At 34.1% G+C, this 20,445-nt stretch overlaps 3 protein-coding genes and 1 non-coding gene across 5 annotated transcripts; 3 read left to right on the top strand and 1 right to left on the bottom strand.

Annotated features, from left to right (window-relative positions):
• The first annotated feature begins 4,722 nt into the window (after positions 1-4,722).
• On the top strand, positions 4,723-8,295 carry LOC127787357 (uncharacterized). Of its 2 annotated transcripts, none has more exons than XM_052315355.1 (3): positions 4,723-5,082; positions 5,191-5,765; positions 7,529-8,295. In XM_052315355.1, the coding sequence occupies exons 2-3, from the start codon at positions 5,480-5,482 to the stop codon at positions 7,897-7,899; spliced, it is 657 nt and encodes a 218-aa protein (XP_052171315.1). In that variant the 5' UTR covers positions 4,723-5,082; positions 5,191-5,479; the 3' UTR covers positions 7,900-8,295. The 2 variants fall into 2 exon arrangements, with proteins under 2 accessions (XP_052171315.1, XP_052171316.1); XM_052315356.1 differs by having other exon boundaries at positions 4,723-4,893.
• Positions 8,296-8,325: 30 nt separating this feature from the next.
• LOC127787356 (putative pentatricopeptide repeat-containing protein At3g25060, mitochondrial) lies at positions 8,326-11,141 on the bottom strand. The gene has a single exon (XM_052315354.1). The coding sequence runs from the start codon at positions 10,975-10,977 to the stop codon at positions 9,136-9,138; it is 1,842 nt and encodes a 613-aa protein (XP_052171314.1). The 5' UTR covers positions 10,978-11,141; the 3' UTR covers positions 8,326-9,135.
• A 1,167-nt stretch (positions 11,142-12,308) lies between these two features.
• On the top strand, positions 12,309-18,787 carry LOC127814008 (probable methionine--tRNA ligase). The gene is made up of 14 exons (XM_052355215.1): positions 12,309-12,555; positions 12,895-13,039; positions 13,515-13,668; positions 13,818-13,973; positions 14,104-14,334; positions 14,467-14,610; positions 14,693-14,783; positions 14,907-15,013; positions 15,096-15,210; positions 16,714-16,832; positions 16,959-17,024; positions 17,555-17,683; positions 17,807-17,950; positions 18,527-18,787. Exons 1-14 carry the CDS (start codon positions 12,420-12,422, stop codon positions 18,599-18,601), a joined length of 1,812 nt encoding a protein of 603 aa, XP_052211175.1. The 5' UTR covers positions 12,309-12,419; the 3' UTR covers positions 18,602-18,787.
• Positions 18,788-19,541: 754 nt separating this feature from the next.
• TRNAK-UUU (transfer RNA lysine (anticodon UUU)) lies at positions 19,542-19,614 on the top strand. The gene has a single exon. It is a non-coding gene; the product is annotated as a tRNA-Lys (tRNA).
• Positions 19,615-20,445: the final 831 nt, after the last annotated feature.

The following is a 20,445-nucleotide window of genomic DNA, read 5'->3' on the forward strand; positions in this document are numbered from 1 at the left end:
TTCTATAAAAAAAATATTACCAATCAAACACCAAAAGATGAAAAATAATATCATTTTTCAGATATAAATTATACCAATTAAACAGTTTAAACTTTTAATTTTCAAAAATTAATTTTTTCTGAAATGCAATTCCCTAAAATTCATTTTCTTTCCACCCAAATTTCACCCTTAGAATATGCAATAAAGAAAATAATCAGAATGTCTAGAAAAATTTATAGGCAAATACTCTGATACTTAATTTAAACACTAAAAATAATGAAAACTTAGAATGTCATATTAAAACTAATATTAGAGATGTACATTTTTTGAAATAAATGATTGCTTATTTATAGAGAAAATCCCTTATAATTATAATTTTTATAGATAATATCTATCTTGATATTTTGAAATCCTCAATTCTTATGAATAACATTTATTCTAATATTCTAATACCTTATTAGAATTAGAAATATTTATGAATAATATTTATAATTTTTGTATGACTATAGGAGGGATTTTTAGATATCAAAATTATTCAATTTGTCCATTGTATGAGACCCTCTCGATTAGAGAAAATAATTTAAAGTCACATATTGTAAATATAAATCACAGCTTTTTATTTATTGAAAATTAATATTAATTAATTATAGTATTCTAAATAAATTTTTAGATATAAATATTTTATCTCTAATATATTATAGATATTGTGACTAGTAGGCGTGAATAATATTTTAATTAAAATAAAATAATCAAACTGAATTGATTAAAATTGTTGGTTTGGTTTGATTCAAATTATAAGTTAATTTGGTTTGATTTTTAAATTTGATAATTTCGATTCACTTCAGTATTTATATTAAAAAAATTAAAATAATCAAACTGATCAAAATATAAAAAATAATATCATTTTTTACCAATAGTTTGACAAAACATAAGAAGGAAAAAAGTTGTTCAAGTTCAACCATCTAAGTTTTTTTTTTTTCAATTGATTTGGTTTTTTTGATTTTTTTAAATTTATTCTATTTAATCAATTTAATTCAATTTTTAACACAATTTTAATTTAAATAATTTAATTAATTCAACACTCGAACCAATTGAAGGATCACCTTATCCTTTGAGAACAAAAACAAAGGGCAATTGTGCAAGCTGGGCCGAAGCTTTGGAGCCTAGGTCGGTCGGCTTAGGCTGGTTCCTTAAACTTCTATTAAAGTTTATAAATAGAGATTTTTAATTATTTTATAATTTTTGTTTTATTAATATTTTTATATTGTTTTTAATTAAAGTAAAAATATAAACCAACGAGGAAACTAAAATTTAAAACACTCTTAAATAAATAAATATATGTTACCAAAAAAATTAAAATACATTTATTAATACCTTTTGAAAACTTATGTTTGAAAATGATGAGAGAAATAAAAGTAGCCGCAAGTGTGAAATAAAAGGACAATGACTGATTGGTGGGTAGCCTATTTCCAGCGCCACGTCGGATTGAGAGAACCACAAAAAACCCGAGATCCGAATGTGTGCGGGTCAGCGGGTGAGAAAATATTTATCATTTCCACGCACCGTCTATATCTATATTATCTATTATCAGGTGTAGTGTCGGTCGAGTAAGATTAAATTATATTAAAATAAAATTAAAAAATATTTTAAATTTTTTATCAGATTATTTGTTAAATTTTTTAGAATGCATGAAGGGATACATGAGTCATTTTTTTTTTATTTGTAAGATCTAAGTCAAGGTTTAATAGCCAACTTTTTCTAAGAAAAAGTAATTTTTTACCAAATTTTCAACTTGTCTATTGTTTGATAACTAATTTTTTTTTCTTAAGGAACTCATTTTCCCATTAATGGTCAAGGGACTTTCCTTCAAATCATGGAAACCAAATTTCTTGGGGGAGAGGGGAGGAGATGGAATTTTATTGAGAATTGAAAGGAGTAACTTATCGAGCGAGAGAGCTAGCAAGCAAGAGAATGATGGGAGAGCCGACGGTTGGTGAGGGCGAGCGACAATCAAGGGTGAAGGGCCAAGGGGGCGATTGGCAAGGCAGCGAGAACGAGGCCTAGGTTGAGTTGGCGTCGACGAGCGACAAAGCCAGGCAAAGGCAAAAGCGATTGAACGAGAGGCAAACGACGAATCAAGGTCTGAATGAGGTCAGAAAAGGAGAAGGGCATGGGGGTGGGCGAGTGGCAGCGAGTGAAGCAAGAGAGGGAGAAGGGTAGAGAGTGGGCGGCGGTTAGGGGATGAAAGAGAAGGGCAGGTGAGTGAGGGAGGGTTTGCAAACTATTTATATTTTGTATTTTTAATAATTAATAAATATAAATGTATAAAAAGGAAAAATTAAAAATTACGTATAAATTATTTCTTTGGAAAACAAAAAAAAATTAATTTTGTAGTTTTATTTCTTTGAGAAAATAATTTAATTAATTTAAAATACGTTATTATTTTAATTTTTCTGTACAAGATTTAATATTTTTCAATACATTTTCACCATTGAATTTCATGAAAATTGTGTTATTTTCCATGAAAAAAATGTCTATCAAACACGAAATGCTAGGAAAATAACCAAATTTTATGAAAAATATTACCAATCAAACACCAAAAGATGAAAAATAACATTATTTTTCAGATAAAAAATTATACTAATTAAACAGTTTAAAATTTCAATTTCCAGGAATTCATTTTTCTTGCAATTCAATTCTCTAGAATTTATTTTATTTTCACTCAAATTCTACCCTTGCAATTAAATGCACCCTAAGTTAAATTTGTTTAGAGGAAAAGAGATAAATTTATGTGAACAATTACAGATAAAAAATCACATGATTTTTTTTCCAAATAAATGTAATAAATACAATGAAAAACATATTTATTTAAAATGCTTTACATATTCCACTTTTTCTAACACATATATTGGTTAACAAATATTACCTTATTATATAAATAAAAAATATAAAAAAATATGTAATTTTCTATAATTTAAAAATATATCTAAAAATTATGTAAATTATAAAAAATAATAAAATTTTAAATTTGCTATAATTTTAGAATAAATTTTTATTTTTTTTACAATTAACTAATTGAATTTATAAGTTTTTTTATAATTATAAAATACCATTAAACTTTATGAACTTTTTTTTATTGTTAAGTATTGTTATCTAAATATAACAATGAACTTTTAAGTACGGATGACTATTTTGTTGAAATGGTAAGTGATCCATTTTCACGAGTCACCTAATAATAAGTGGCTTCCTAGCGAAAGACTTGGGGTAAATCACACAAAATGTCACAAAATTTTGGCGTTCTTTTCAATTTGGTCACTAAATTTTAACTCTTTGCAAAATAATAACAAAACTTTAAAATATTTTGTAATATGGTCACTAAAATAATATTTAGATAATTTTCTCACCAAAATTGCTAATGTAGCAATGGCCACATCATCGTCACGTCAGCAATTTTGGCTAGGAACCATCAAAAAATCACTTTAGTGACCACATTGCAAAATATTTTAAAGTTTTGTTATCATTTTACAAAAAATTGAAATTTAGTGATCAAATTGAAAAGAACGCCAAAATTTTGTGATCTTTAGTGTGATTTACCCGAAAGACTTGTAAGTGAAAAGAATAGTTAGGGGCATGGGTGGCCCGCAGATTGAAGTCTCTCGTGTGTGAGGCCACTCACGAGTCTTGTGTGTAGGTCTCTTGTTGAATTGTGGGTTTTTTTCTTTGGGATTAGGCTTATCCTTATATATGAGTCCACTTTTTTTAATACAATATTAAGAAACAAAATCAAACATGACACAATAATAACATAGCTTGCCTTTTAACTTCTGTTTGTTTTTTCTTACATTATGTTTGTGTTTTTCAAAGATAAAAATTAAAATTTTCTAATGATCCTTTTATAATTATAACAAACATATAAGTCGAGTAAAAATTTTGGTAAAATTAAGTTTTTCTTTCGATTGTGTTTGTGTTTTATAAGGTAAAAATTAATTTTTTATAACTAGATTATTGGACCGTACCGGCCTAATTTGGCCCTTGGCTCACAGCCCACTCTTAGCCCCTAGCTCATGGCCAAATCTCGGCCCACAACCCAACATGCGACTCGATCCTAGCCTTGCAACAACATCATTACAACCGCACGTTGCATATTTCCATGCCCACTCAAAATCATATCCCGATTAATAGTAAATCTCATCCATATTAATGTCAATTTTATCGGCACCATGTCGCTGTTAGGGAGCTCTAGCACCAGATGTCCAGTCTCATCATCTTGTAAACACATGACGCATGCATGTAGAAAGGCCTTCCATCATTCTATATAAACCAACTCTCCTAAGAACCAATACATGTTCTTCTTTAGTTTACTAATACTCTGCCCATTTATTCTCTTATTTATTGGAGTATCAGAGTGTTTGCAGATGTCAGTCACCCCCAACGACTTGACCAATGTAATCCTCTTCTTGTCGTTGCGAGCCTACGTCGGACCATTCCTTTGGGTCTGAAGGAATAGTTATGTAATTGTAATTAATTTATAAATTTGTTAAGAGAATTATAAAATTATAATAAATTTAAAGATTAAATCAATAAATTATAAAAATAAAAAATTTATTCTAATTATAAATTTACCCTTCAAAATTCATATAATTTGTAATTATCCATCGTACAACACCGCAACGTAAATTTAGTTTAACCACCGAATGTCTTCCCGGCGAATAGCATTAACGTACTTCCTTTTAACACTGTTAAAGACAGGCAACGAAACAGAGCCTCCTCTCCTCTCTCTCTCCGCATAAAACTCAATCATGTAATTTAACCCAGGCTGGATCCAAACCCATTTCCGATTTGCAACAAGATTTACTAGTCCCCCGTTGCTTAATCCCGAGGGGAAAATCAGTCTCTGTTGCTTAATCCTGAGGGGTACGCCTTCTACCTTCTTTTCTTTCCGCTGTTTTTGCTTTTAGTTGCCAGTAGCTGTAATACAGTGGCGAGCATTTCTTTCCTTTTTCTCGCCGAAAAGCGACAAAGCTCACCTCCAAATCCATCCATTAGTCCCCAAAACCCTCACGCTTAATGGCAACAGCTAATTTTGTAGATCTGTGGGCTCAGGTTAAAAAAAACCTAGGTTCAAGTAGCGAGCTTTTTCGAAGTTTCTCTTCCTCTTTTAACTAGTTCAGATCCATTGTTGCCAAATTTTCAAGATCTTAGTTCTTGCAGGAGGTGGGTTCTTCAAGATTTCAGTGTTGGTTTTAGCAACGGTGAACTACTTGTTGGAAGAAAAATCCAGGTTTCTTGAGGTGCGCCTTGATTTTCGGCCAGGAATATTGGTACCCTTGTACACTGGAATAGGATAAATGGGTTTCTGCATAAAAGCTTCAATCTTTCACTAAATCTTAAGTTTCTGAGACGAATCGGGTCTGGGTGTGGGTTTTCTCTTTCTGGGATGAGTTTAAATTTCTATTTAGATTAAGATTAGGGATTCGTGGGACTTTGGTGATCGAAGAAGATGATTCCATTGTTGTTCTTGGTTCTGTTCGCCGAGGGTGTGGTGGCACTGCTTCTAATGGTGAAGATTGGGCCACTAAGGGAGCTGGTGATGAAGGGTTTGGATCAGGTCAAGGCGGGGAAGGGTCCAGCCACTGTTAAAACAATTGCTGGTACTATGTCTGTGATCCTCTTATCAAACTTCTTTAGTATTGTCAAGATTCAGAACAAGGGTGCTAAACTTGGTACCATGACACCCATGGATCAAGTTCTGTGGAGGACCCATTTGCTGGAGGCTTCTCTCATGGGTATAGACTCTAGTCCTTTTGGTTTCCAGCATATTCTTCTGATTGCTTGTTCTTTCTTGATGTTTATGAGTGTTTACACTCGTGTTTTGTGTTCTCCCGTTGGTGATGCTGCAACTGTTTTCCTAAGTAAATCAATTCATAGCCGCCGCGTAATGGGGTTTCAAACTTTCTGTAGGAGACAACTTTTTTGTTTCACTATTAGTAATTTTGTATGCTTTCTTAATTGCTTAATCAGTGGAAAGAGGCCATCATAAGAATCGACGAAACCGATGCATTTTGTTTGTGGATGATTTTTCTTGCTCTAAAAAACTCAAATAAATATGGTTCACTCGAGCCCGATGTGTATTTTGAACTTAGAAGGTTTATGCCTGTACGAAATTAGACTTTCTAGTTTCAGGAGTCTCAGTTGTGGTCTTTGTAATTATAATTTGTTTAAATTCTATATTCTCTTTGCAAGTTTTGTATTTACACCTTAAAATGTACTGGATTATTGGCGTAATATTTTTGAAGTTCCCTTTCACCTTCCTAGCCCATCCAGGGTTAAACGGTTGCTTCTTAGGAGGGATGGGGATATCAAAAGGGTTGCCTAAAGTCTGACTGCCATGACTTTTGAGGCTACCAAGTTAACTTTTGAGCCAGCAAGTTCCAGTTGCCATTTGTAACCCCTAGATGGCCTTTTTTTTTCATTTGTCTCCAGTCTGGCTGTAGTGGCTCCCCTTGAGGCATGTGATGACTTATATGTAAGTGCATATATATACATATATATTGTATAAGCATTGAACACTTAAATATGCAAGCTATAGTTTGCACATTGGTGAACACATTTGTACAGTTTAGAGATAAGAGTGTTGTTGGTGAGCACGTTGGACTCTATTTAATGTGGCCGCTTAGGTTGGAAAAGAGCTGCATTTGTGGCTGCCTTATCACCCCCCCTCCCCCGGGCTGCCACCTTTCTGCGTATCCATCTCCTTGTCCTTTTCCAGATGACCTTGGTTCCCACCCAATACTCAAAACATTTCTTACCTTCAAACTTGCCTATATACATTACACTTTCAAGGTATGCTCTCTTTGTACAAAAATGAGTTGGGTGGATGGATTTCTATTTTGGCATGTGAGTTTGATCCTTGACTCAAATATGTTTTTCAATCTCCAAGGGAACACTTGGTAATGAGTGAATTATTTTCAACTTCGATCTAATTTTATTGAATTAGGAGCTGATGAGGAAATCACTTTGAACTGCTGTCTGGACCGACTTCAATGACTGCAAAGTTTTAGAATTTATTTTATGTTCCTTAGTTTTTGGACATTGGAGAAGAAACTAATAGATGCACCTGTGAGGTGGGTGGATAGAATAACAAAGTTTGTAGTAAAAGAGGTAGAGAAAAAAAGTGTCCTGATGTACGGGGCTCTCCGTTTTGTAAGGGTCGGGGGTGGGCTGTATTTGTATGTAGCCCTCCTAATAAACCTGGGAAGTTAATAACTTCTCCATTTGTGAAGTTAATAATTGTGAGAAGTTGGCACCCTGTTTTCTGTTGATGCAATTGGGGCTGCATTTGAATTGCATCTTGTGATCCATAGTTTATTGACCTCACCAACCCATGAATAGCTCAACTGTTTGCTGATGACAATCCTTAGGTTTAAACAAAACGTAAGTCATGCTCTCAGTAACTTAGAGGCAGATTGGGGATGAAATGAATAATGTTCTTATTTTTGTCCCCTTAGCTCAGTCCTGTTTTCCTGATGGCCTGAACTTGATCTTGCAGGGTTCTGTCTATTTCTTGGGTTCTTAATTGATCGTATGCACCATTATCTTCAGAGATATACAGGCTTAAAAAGTAAGATTGGCTCTTCAAAAGAGGAATTTGAAAGGCTCGAGAAAGAAAAGCTGCAGCTTAAGGAAAAGGAAGAGAGAGCTACGAAGGAAATAAAGCTCCTGCAGGAAGAAATCTCAAATTTAAAAGAGAAACTGAACAAACATAAGCTGGAGTCTGAAGGGAAGGACAAACAGATCGAAACAGCTGAAGCTCATGTTGCTGCTCTCCAGAAGCAATCAGCTGATCTGCTTCTTGAATATGACCGACTCTTAGAGGACAATCAAAATCTTCAGAGCCAAGCTGCAGGGTATCGCACTTAAAAAAAATCCTTTTGCAGAATCCAAGAATTCAAGTTTTGTTGAATCAGTTCAAAGAACTCAAATTTTGCAGAGCTGGTTCTGGTTGAGGTTGCACTGATCTTACCCTTCCATAGTTGCAACACCTCATGGTTCGACTCTGCTAACAGAAGGAAGAAATCTGAAATTGGGGAGGACTGGCCACAGTTGAAAATTTTGTAATCTTGTCAAATCTTTGATGTTTTGCTTGTAGTTCAGCTTTAGATTGATTGTCTTCTGGACCTGATTTTCAATTTTCATTTTGGTTTCTCACCTTACATAATTTGATTGAGTTTGAGGATGAAATTCGGACATTTTTTTTTCTTTTTATTTGGTAGAAGCCCTGATCAGAGCCAATTATGTTTTGAACTTTTTCAAAGAGCCGAATTTGGCCTCTTTTTTTTTTTTTTTTCCCCTTTTTTGTTGCAGAATCAAATTAGCAGATGCCACTACGGTAACTCTATGATATAATAGGATATTGCTTTAGCATCCAAACAAATCTGTAGCAGCAGCAGCAGTAACGGTAAATCAGAGGACTCATATATGGCATTGTATGTAGTATGCTATGGATAGGTTCTAGAATTTATGAAACTGATCAGGCCTAATGAAATATTAGAGAGTTTAATCTTGACCAGAAAGGCAGATATGCAAACCCATTTAAACTTGTAATACAAGGAGAATAACTTCCACAACAATTTTCATTCAAAAAATTGATACTTCGTGTGAAAAGTTATAATTTTATATCAGTACTCACACCAATTAATATACTGCTAAGAATTCATGGAAATTATTACGGTTTAGTGAGCTCAAAACAAGAAACTTTTGAAGAATGAATAAAGAAACTAACTAGAGAATTAAAGCCTCTGTACAGCAACAAAGTGAAAAAGCTCACCTCTCCTTGGTTCTGATAAGCTGGAGAAAGTCCCCGGCGTATAAAACGAACCAAAACATCTCATTCTCAATGTTGGTTGAAATGCTTCAAGGTAACATGCCAAACTACCCTAAGCTCGTTTCCAAGGCCTGAAAAATCATTCATGTTTAACTGCTTCATTTGCTTCATCATGCAATACTTGTTGCTTTTGATTACACTCGCATGCTTGCCTCAAAACAATACATCCACTATTCCAGAAATGAATTAAGTTGCTTCATTGCAATCCTCACATATGATAAAAACTCTTTCTGATCAATAATATGGTTGGTGTTCTAGAGCCCAAACCCCAGTCAGCCCCTCATTGCGTTTGCAAACATTCTCACTTTCTCTTCCTTTTCAATATCCTGCAGCATAGATTCAGTATTTGGGACATAACCTACGTCCCTCATCTCTTGTTCCAGCTTCTCCATAATTCCCACAATCTGTTCGTATTGATGATGGCTCTTATCTTCCTTTACAAAAGCATGGAACTTTCCATTCACTTCCACAGCGCTATAACCGGGAACTTTCTTCATCCCTGTTTGTTTCATGACTTTCCTCACACCGGCTACTCCATCCCACCTACTTGCTGCTGCGAAGAAATTTGAAACTAAAGCAAAAATTCCTGGTTCATCTGGGTTTAACCCAAGAACCTTCTTTGCTGCTGTTTCACCAATTGCCAACTTACGATGATTTAGGCAACCGGATAGGAGAGCAACCCAAACTGCAATCCCTGGTTCATTTACCATGGAACCTGTCAGATCATGGGCTTCTTCCACCCGTCCTGCACGGGCCAAAAGATCAACCATACAAGCAAAATGCTTCTCACTTGGTTGGACCTGAAATTCTCTAATCATGAGATCAAACCAGTACTGACCTTCTTCCACAAGGCCTGAATGACTTAAAGCTGAGAGGAGAGAAGCAAAAGTTGCATGGTCTGGTTTTAAGTTTGTCTCCATCATCTGAAGGAGGAGTGAGAGAGCTTCTCTGCCATGTCCATGAATTCCATAGCTAGCGATCATTGTGTTCCAAGAGATCAAGTCCCTATAACTCATCTTATCAAATAAGGCTCGTGCACAAGAAAGGGATCCACATTTTGAGTACATGTCAATCACTGCAGTGCCTGAAATCTGGTCAAAATCTAGTCTTCTCACAATATATCCATGTATTGACCTGCCCAATTTTAAATATCCAACTTGAGAGCATGCAAGAAGTGCACCTACTAATGAAGCCGAATCTGGTTTGAATCCAACACTCTGCATCTCTATCAACAATTCAAGTGCATTTCCAGCAAAACCATTTTGAGCACAGCCAGAAATCATAGCACTCCAAGAAATGACATTTCTGAGATCCATTTTCTTAAATACACGAGAAGCGAGGCACAAATCTCCAGTCTTAGCATACATATCCACGAGGCTGGTTTGAACTACCACATCCATGGGGAGGTCTCTTCTAATCAGATGCCCGTGAACAGAAAGACCCAGGTTTCTGTCCCTGAGATTTGCACAAGCCTGAATCAATCCTAGCATTACAATCCCATCGCCTTCCATTCCTTCCTTCTGCATGCTCCTGTAAATAGAGATTGCTTCACACGCATGACCACTCTGAGCAAACCCTTTTATCATTGTTGTCCACGAAACAAGATCCCTTCTTGGCATCTTGTTGAAGACACCCATTGCTTCATCCATCTTCCCACACTTGGCATACAAATTCAAAAGAGAAGACTGAACAAATACATCATACTCATATCCACATTCAACTGCCCATCTTCGAATTTCTTCCCCCCTTTCCAAATCCAACAAGCTTGCACATGCCTTGAGCACGACTGTAAAAGTCGAGCTGTCAGGCCTAACTCCTTCCAAATTCATCTGATGGTAAAGATCTATGACTTCAAACGGATAATCATTCCGTGAATACGCAATGATCATAGCATTCCAAGCATCGACGCCTTTCTGGGGCAATTTATCGAATACTTTACGGGCAAATTCTATGCCACCGGTACGAGCATACCCTGCTACTAACTGAGCATTAAGAGACTTGGGACTGAATATCCCAGATACTATTAGCAAAGCATGTAATCTATCCACTGATGCTCTGTCTTTGCATGCCAATAGGATGGTTTTGAGGCCCCTTGGCCATACGAATAGCTGCATCTATCTATCTCTCGCTATAAATATACAGCTGAACCCTCAATGTCTGTTATCCCGTTCTTGACCGTTACCATTTGCAGTTACAAACTTGGAGGGAAACATCTGAGGTGTCGAAATTGCAGCCAGCCGCCAATGGAAGCACGCCACGGCACAGGAGTTCTTCTCATCATGTCAGATTGGGGCACCCAAAAATAAAATTAGAATTTTTATAGAGGATGATACGATTACTAAAATTTATGTCATTTATTAAAAATAATTTATTTTTAAAAATTAATTATTTAAATAATAATAAAATGTATTTTGTTGTTAGATAAAGTACATTTAATATATCTTATTTCTAATAATTTTACTGATTGATAATAAATATATCGTATTTTTAATATATCGATGATAATTTTATTGATAAAGTATATTTATTATATTGTATTTTATATCATATATTATTATATATATTGTATTTTAATTTTTTTAATTAAGAATATATAAATTAAAAAAAAAAAGACTGTACATAGGCAATATTGAGGCATACCCCAAATACAATACAAGGAAACACAGAAAAACTAATTCACAACGAGACACATAAACAAAGCTTCTATAAAATAGAGGCTAACATTCTAATACCTAAATAACTTTATCGAAGACATTTTAAAGGGAGATATCAAATATGAACTAAACCCAACCCTTAAAGAGACGAAGGAAATTGGAGAGTAAAGAAACGACTCTAAACTACATTCTGAATTAAATGCTTAGATTTCGTATATTCCTGTCTATAAAGACGTTTATTATTACATTTAAATCATAAGAAATAAATTAATGTTGAGAGCACTAGGCGATAAGCTACTTGTCAGAGACCCTTGCCTTTCCGCCTTCCCCAAACCCACAATGCCCCATGATTTCAAGCTATAGGTTGAGTCGATTTGTTTTTCAAATTCGAATATTTCAGTTATTTTAATTTGGTTCGATTTTTATATTAAAAAAATTGAAATAATCTAAATATAAAAGATGATGTCGTTTTTTTGATTGATTCAATTTTTTTAATTTTTAATTTATTCAATTTAAATAATTTATTTAATCGATTCAATTTAATTTTTAAAATAAATTCAAATTATTCGATTTTGAAAATTTTTATCGGTTAGAATATAGAGTACATTCAAAAGCTATTCCGAGTCCATCAAATAGGGAAGGTGAATAGGCACTGTTAGTGCCTTTCTTTCTTCCCGCTGGTGGGAGCACATTAGGTACCTTTTTCCACTTGCTGCTGCTTTTGCTTAGTAGCCAAGCAGGAAGATGCCCGCCCCATCATCACACAATGCTACTTATATGCTATATATTATTCTATGTTTGGTCGAATAGGTACCGTTACTGCAACATTTGCCTTCAACGTACGCGCGATCTAACTCTGCAATTCTCTCTCTCTCTCTGTGCTTGCCGGAAAATTAACCTATATGGCCGACGAAGAGGCTGGAGTAGACGGCAGTCGGCGAGTTCCCAACCTACCGGTTCCGGGGAAGAGAAACGTACTCATCACCAGCGCTTTACCTTACGTGAACAACGTCCCTCATCTCGGAAACATCATTGGCTGTAAACTATAAACCCTCGCTCTCTCCATGCCCTCTCTCTATTCGCATATTCACGGTTTTTCTTTTGGCTCCTATGTCCTTGACTGTTTTCCTGCCAAGAAGCAAACGAAAAGAATTCCAAAGGCTAAGTAAAAGTTTAATGAAAGAAAATTCGAACACTTACATGATGCGTCACTTCTGCGATCTGACATCTTGTTTCTATTTACATTTTGTTTCTCTACCTATTCAATTTCTTTTCCTTTCATGTCAAATTGTTTACTTTTCCCCTTATAATTCTTTCCTATGTTTTGTATGCTTGTCACAGTTTCTTTTGTTTCTTTTACTTCGAGGTGGTTTTCAGGTGTTCTAAGTGCTGATGCATTCACTCGCTATTGTCGTCTGCGTGGCTACAATGTTTTGTACATATGTGGGACTGATGAGTATGGGACAGCAACAGAGACAAAGGCCAGGGAGGAGAACTGCACTCCTCAGGAGATATGTGACAAGCAAGTTCTTCATCTACGCTTAATATACATATTTTTATCCAAGACAATTTTTGTTGTTTGTTGAGCATGGTAATGATTACAAGGACCTTTTGGCAAATGACAATTTAGAGATAATGAAGAAGAATGTTCAGATGGTAACACCTACTGTTGTGATGAGGAGAAAGCCTGACTTCATAAGTTTAGGAATGTCATCCAGTTGTCTAATTGAATGTTATTAGTTCAGGTGTAATTTGTTGCTAATTGTCACCAACTTATTAGTTGTGCTACCTGCTGCTTATCAGAGCACTAGATGATGATTGGAGGAAAATGTATTTTGTGTTGCTTAGCCAATATTTCTTCTTGTTTGTCTTTTATAGCCACCTTTGTGAACCAAGCATCCTCATTCCTCATGTAACTTATGCTCACGATTGAGAACTTGACTAATATTGTGTAAACGTATTTATGCTCCATCTGAGTACCTGATATGCTTCTGTAGATACCATGAAATACATAAAGGCGTCTATAAATGGTTCAACATCTGTTTTGATGAATTTGGACGAACATCAACACCCCAGCAAACTGAGATTTGCCAAGCAATTTTCAAGAAGTTGCTAGACAATAACTGGCTTTCTGAAAACACAGTGCAACAGGTAAATATTCATATTGCGCTTAGACGTTTCGTGCGTATTATGGTGGTAAAATATCCCTCAACCATTTTTTCGTCTTTTAAGTATTTTCAGTGCAAATTGCCTTCTAATTTCTAACTGTTCATTGAACTTGAACATTGTGAACAACACAGCTTTACTGCAATGTTTGCGAGCGTTTCTTAGCTGATCGGCTTGTGGAGGGAACCTGCCCATCACTAGGCTGTAATTATGACTATGCACGCGGAGACCAGTGTGAAAAATGCGGGAAGTTGTTGAATCCAACAGAATTAAAAGATCCTAGATGCAAGGTCCATCTCTTCCTTGAAGAAAGTTGATTCATTAAAATTTATAGCTAATTTTTCCCTGCTGCAAATAGAAATATAAAGAATTCAGTTTCTTCTGTGCATCGGTTAAGTTTATACTTGCATTTTTGTTCAGGTATGTCAGTCAATTCCACAAGTTCGTGACACAGGGCACTTGTTCCTAGAGCTCCCATTGCTGAAAGATAAATTGGAAGAATACATCAATAAAATGTCTGCTGAAGGATCTTGGAGCCAGAATGCCATTCAAACAACATATGCTTGGCTTAAAGAAGGATTGAAGCCCCGTTGTATTACCAGAGATCTTAAATGGGGGGTTCCTGTTCCACATGAAAAATTTAAGGATAAGGTAAAATTTATGCCTTATAGTTTATACTGTTCATGCTTTTTGCTTGCTAATATCAAATTGTTTACAGTTATTAACTGTTCTATAAGTTCTTATATGCATACAGGTTGATCGTTTTCTTTCCAATATGTTCAGGTTTTCTATGTTTGGTTTGATGCGCCCATTGGATATATATCTATTACTTCATGCTACACACCTGAGTGGGAGAAGTGGTGGAAGAACCCTGAAAATGTGGATCTATATCAGTTCATGGGGAAGGATAACATTCCATTCCATACTGTAATATTTCTTTATCTCCTGCGCAATTTATGCCCATTAGGAATGTGACGTCTTATCTCCTATGCTGTGTCTTTATCGCCAGGTAATGTTTCCTTCTACACTTCTTGGCACGGGAGAAAATTGGACACTGATGAAGAGCATTAGTGTGACAGAGTATTTGAATTATGAAAAAGGTACTTATTCAGAATTTGATGTAGATTAGTATCACCATCCATTCTGGAAGCCTGTCAAAAGGAAAATGCTCAGGACTCCATTTTCGCGGTAATGTTGTTTTGGTTCTGAAACTGTCAATACAGGAAAGTTCTCCAAGAGTAAAGGAGTGGGAGTTTTTGGCAATGATGCAAAAGATACAAACATTCCAGCTGATGTGTGGAGATATTACTTGCTAACCAACAGGCCTGAGGTGAACCTGTAACCAGTATTCTTAGATGGTCAGCACACCCACTCTCTGTACTTGCCAGTTCTGATGAATTTACCTATATCAGGTATCAGACACATTGTTTACTTGGGTAGACTTGCAAGCAAAACTGAATACTGAGTTGCTGAATAATTTGGGCAATTTTATTAATCGGGTCCTCAGTTTCATTGCCAAACCTCCAGGTCAGTTGGCCTGCCTGTAGCTAGGTTCCTGATGACAGAAGTAGATGGCAAGTTTTAATTTTTTTCTCTGGGATTGGGTTAACGTGCCTGGGGATTTCCTATGGCAGAGAAAATGATTTTTTTTTCCTGTGATATTTCAGTTTTAAAACTCTATCAATGTCACTGCTAGATTTCTGAAATTGTGGTGTATTTTATCTTATTATATTATGTGTGTACAAGCTGTATATGGTATATTGCTGTATCAAATCTCTGGATTCCTTGACAAAAAATATTAACTGCAATAACATTCTGGTTTAAGCATATAAAACCTGTTGTGCTGACTAATAGTTTGAGTTCCAAAATGAAAATGTGTGCTTCTTTGATGTGCATCGTGCCGCCACGGGCGGATGCAGAGGGGGCATGGGACTGGATTGTGTCTGGACTTTTATATATTTATATATATATATATTACTGTTTAGTATATATATATATATATTTTACTGTTTAGTTGGGGTTGGCACTGGCTGTCCCCCCTACATCCGCCCCTGCGTGCCGCTGCATATAATGATTTAAATGCTCTATTCTACCTGGTTAGTTCTGCGTGGAATATTTGAGCATCTGACTTGTGGATTATGAAACTGTTATAGATGGCTTGAACATGCGTCTCTGTTATAAAAGAAAGTATATCCACCCATGAAGGGTTGTGTTCAGAGTATAAATAACAGTGTAAATGATGAAACTAAGTTTTTAAACGAATCAGCAGTCATCAGTCGAATGCTGACAGTTTACGTTAAGAAATTGGTATGAATTGTTCTGTTTGGGGGGGGGTGTTGGGAAGAAAGGAGAAGAAAGGGAGGCCACCCTGCCAAGAACCTTAAAAGGGAGTGGGAAATACCATTTTTTACCCCTAGCCCCAGTGCACCTGGCCAGCCTCGTACCCTGCTATAGAACCTTGTTGGCAGCGTCATTGGTCCTCCCCCTTAGACCTGTGGGCCATATGGCATGGGTCCCCAAGTATCAAATGCACTTGTTTTATGTGAACTCCTGGAAAACTCTGCTAGAGCTGTGGAACTTTCAACTCTATCAGAATGAAAACGTACCTTGCCTAGCTCCCTGAGGCGCTTTCAAAACTTTATGAACCTTGTGTGTCTTTCCAACCATTTCATTTATTACCCTTCCCATTCTCAAAAGTTTAACCGTTCCCCTCTGAATTATTCTCTCCTCGCACAAATCCTTCAATCCGAAAAGGGTATTAGAGATCTCTACAAGTTGCTACTTATGGTGACCATGAACTTTAGGCAAAATCAAACTGTTGATTCATGCAAAAATTTTATAGTTTCCCATGTCTGCTTCAATACCAAGTTGTCACTTTTTCCAGCGCTTATCCTTTAAGCATGATTGGTGGTGTTGTATCTCTACTTTTGGTTTCTGTAATCATGTCAATAAATGTTGATAAATACCTTACAACCTACCACTACTGATTAAGTTACATTCTTCAACCTTCTATCGAATTCCTTTCTGCAGGACTAGGTTATGGATCTATCATTCCTGACACCCCAGGTTCAGAATCACATTTGCTGACAAATATATTGGCTGCTAAAATCAGTGAATTTGTGCAGCAATATGTAGATGCCATGGAGAAGGTTCTACTTAACCCCAGCTAACATATTTCTTTTAGTGACAGTTATATCCTGACAATCTAATATATTAAGTTCCTCGTATATATTAGTTATAAAAGAGACGCGATATTTGCTTCTGATACAACACAGGTTAAACTGAAGCAAGGACTGAAAATTGCAATGAGCATTTCTAGCGAGGGGAATGCATATTTACAGGTAAGGCTGCAAGAGTTTCTCCACTCCACGAGTTTTTAGATGCACGCTTAGAGTGCGTCGTTTTGGCATTTCCGAAATATTTATTGTATTGTTGAGAAATACAAAAAAAAAGAAAATATTTCAGAACTGTCTAGTAATATTAAGAAAATATCAAAAATGCATTTCTGACTTAAAAACGTGTTTTCATCCAAAAAAAATTAGAGACAGAAAAAATTCTCCTATATTATATAATATAAAAATATAAGGAAATTTTTTATTTCATATATTATAATATATAATATATAATTTTTATATATTGTATATTAATTTTTGTATTAAAATTATATTTACGAAATGTCTATTTTTTTTACTTACACCTTTCCTCATGTGTCCGTTTTCTATTTTTCTAAACAATGTCGTTTTCTTGTCGCCATTTTATTTCATATTCGTTTTTTATTTTTATTTTCATACAACTTAAATTGTTACAATCTCTTAAGACTGTCAAAGCTGTTCTGGCAATTTTATGTTATTTAAATCTTACTTATGAGCAGGAGAGCAAATTCTGGGTACTCTACAAGCAAGATAGAGCTTCATGCTCTGTCGTGATAAGAACTTCAGCCGGGCTGGTTTACCTACTCGCATGCTTGTTGGAGCCTTTCATGCCATCATTGTATCTTGAGGTATGCATGCATCAGGCTTGCACTCTCTCTCTCTCTCCCTCCCTTTAGGTGAAGAAACACTTAAAATTCAAGGTTTGGTGTTAATAGTTTTAACACAGTGATGCTTCTTGTGAGTGAATTAAGGTACTAAAGCAGCTTAATCTCCCCCCTGAAACTCAACCTTTGCTGTTTGATGAAAAGGGAGACTGTGAGAAGGCAACAAAGCCTTGGGAGTTCTTACCTGCCGGTCACAGAATCGGCACTCCTTCCCCATTATTTAAAGAACTGGTATGTCTAATTGGGCAGTCATTTTCTCTCTTGTTTATGAACTGATGATTCATCTTCTAAACCTCTCGTATTCATTCCCTTGTTGATATTTGTTTGACTAATCTCGTATTTTTGACTCCTATAGTTTCACCCTTTTTTTTTTTTTTTTTTTCATGTGATCACTCAAATTTTTTATTCTTTCAATTATGTCACTAAACTTGATTTTTGAGATCATTTAATCTCTATAATTTGATCCTTTTTTTTGTGTGTGTCAATTTATATTTTTTGTTATTTTGATTACACGTTTCAATTTGTATTTTCAAATCAATTTAACTCTTATATTTTTATATAAAAAATAAAATAATAAAATATACATTACACTCTATTTACATCAAAGTAAAAGAGTTAAATTAAATCGAAAATAAATATCTACAAATATAATTAAAATAACGAAAATTTTAAATTATCACAAAAAAATATAAAAGTATAAAAATGATCGTACGAAAAAAATGTGAAAGTATTAAAATAATAAAAATTCAAGTAATTATATTAAAAAAATATAAACAAAAATATAAATTTGGCTAATTTATTATGCAGAGAGACGAGGATGTCAACTTCTTGAGAGAAAAGTTCTCTGGTAGTCAAGCTGATAGGGAGGCATCATCAGGATGACTCATGAGGTTGCAGCAGGAGATTCCAGAATTAGGTTTTTCCTGTATATCTATCTCCTATGAGTGTATTGTCGAGACACTGTAAGATGACAAACATACAAACTGATGGATCTGTTCTACTTTGTAACTATTAGATTACTATTTGAGAGAATAAATGAATGTAGTGTAAGTGGTCATTTAATTTTAATTTTAGTTTGTAATTAAAATATTATTAAACTTTAATTTAGTATATAATTTTATAATTACTATTAATTTTCTTTAAAAAAGGTTAAGAGATTTTTTTATACTTTAGTATAAAATTTAGTCATTTTTTTATACTTTAATTTAGTATATAATTTCTTTTATTTGATCATTTACGTTATTAGTCACGTTAATATCTCGTTAGTCTCTTTTAATTATAATTGATGGTAATTATAGAATTATATACTAAATTAAAATTTAGTGATATTTTTATTATAAATTAAAATTCAGTAATTTTTATTTTGCCTTAGTATAAAATTTAATAACTCTTTATACTTTAAGGAGTATATATCAATGAATGGCTGAAGGCTAGATATGTATAGTTTTCAAGCTATAAGGTTGAATATATATAGTAGATACTTCTAATTAACTATGTCTTCAATGTTATAATTTTTTTAATTCAAACTTGAGAGAGAAAATATTTTATTGACACGATTTCATAATATTATAACATGATATTTATTTATATAATAATATAGATAAATAGAATAAAATAAATTCACAAAAATAAAAAACAATTTCTATCTACCATTTATTGAGTGTTACACGCTATAGTTAAAATAAATAAATTAAATGAAGTATAAAGATTCACATTTTCATATTCCTATTTGGGTGGCGACACTTAGGCATGGCTGGAAACGGAGGTACAAAGCTGGAAAAAGAAGAGACTTTATTTCGATCGAGCAAATGCACTTTCGTGAGCCGTCTTAGCTCAGCTGGTAGAGCGCATGGCTTTTAACCATGTGGTCGTGGGTTCGATTCCCACAGACGGCGATTTTGTGATGCTTTTTGTTTTGATGCCAATGCTTTAAATTACTTTGTATTCTAATCTTTGTAGGATGGACGGAAATTCCTTGTCAATGTCGTTTCAGCATTTCCTATACTGAAATGTCGATAAAGACAAAAAAAAAAATTAGGTCATTTTTGTAATTTTAGAAAGATTTTGGGATTATTTTATAATATTAAAAAAATATGATAAATGATTTTTCATCCATAAAGAGGTTTGAGGTAAAAGTTTTTAAGTCATTTTTATAATTTTAAAAATAATTTAGGATCATTTTGTAATATTAAAAAATATATTTTTATTCACAAAGAGATTAGAAATAAAAAAATTTCGTTTTTAATTAAGTCATGTTTGATTTTTTTTTAAATTTATTTTTTATTTTTAATTAGTAAATTATAATTTATGAATGATAAAATTTATATTCATGTTTGTTTGAATGTGTTATGAAATTTATATTTATTTTAAAATAAAAAAATTTATAATTTTTTATATTAAAATTTATATTTATAAAAAAACTCCTATATTTTTTTTATTTATGTGTTTTCCTAATATTTTTGTTTCTTACTTTTTTTAAAAATATCGTTTTCCATTATCGTTTCGTATCATATTTGTTTTCGTTTCCATACAACTTAAGTAATATTAGGAATATCAAAAAAATTGATTAAAATTCTTCTAAAAAACTTAAAAATTGCTTTTTGAAATTAAAAAATTTATTAAGTTTCCTAAGCTGCGGCAAAGGGGCTACAACTACAAGGGCCTTTTGTGGCCTTGAGCTTGGGCCCTTTTGTGTGGGCTTTGTTCTTTAGCCTTTGCAGGCAGCC

This window comes from Diospyros lotus, chromosome 12 (genome assembly GCF_014633365.1).
Source record: "Diospyros lotus cultivar Yz01 chromosome 12, ASM1463336v1, whole genome shotgun sequence".
Taxonomy (NCBI): Eukaryota; Viridiplantae; Streptophyta; class Magnoliopsida; order Ericales; family Ebenaceae; genus Diospyros; species Diospyros lotus.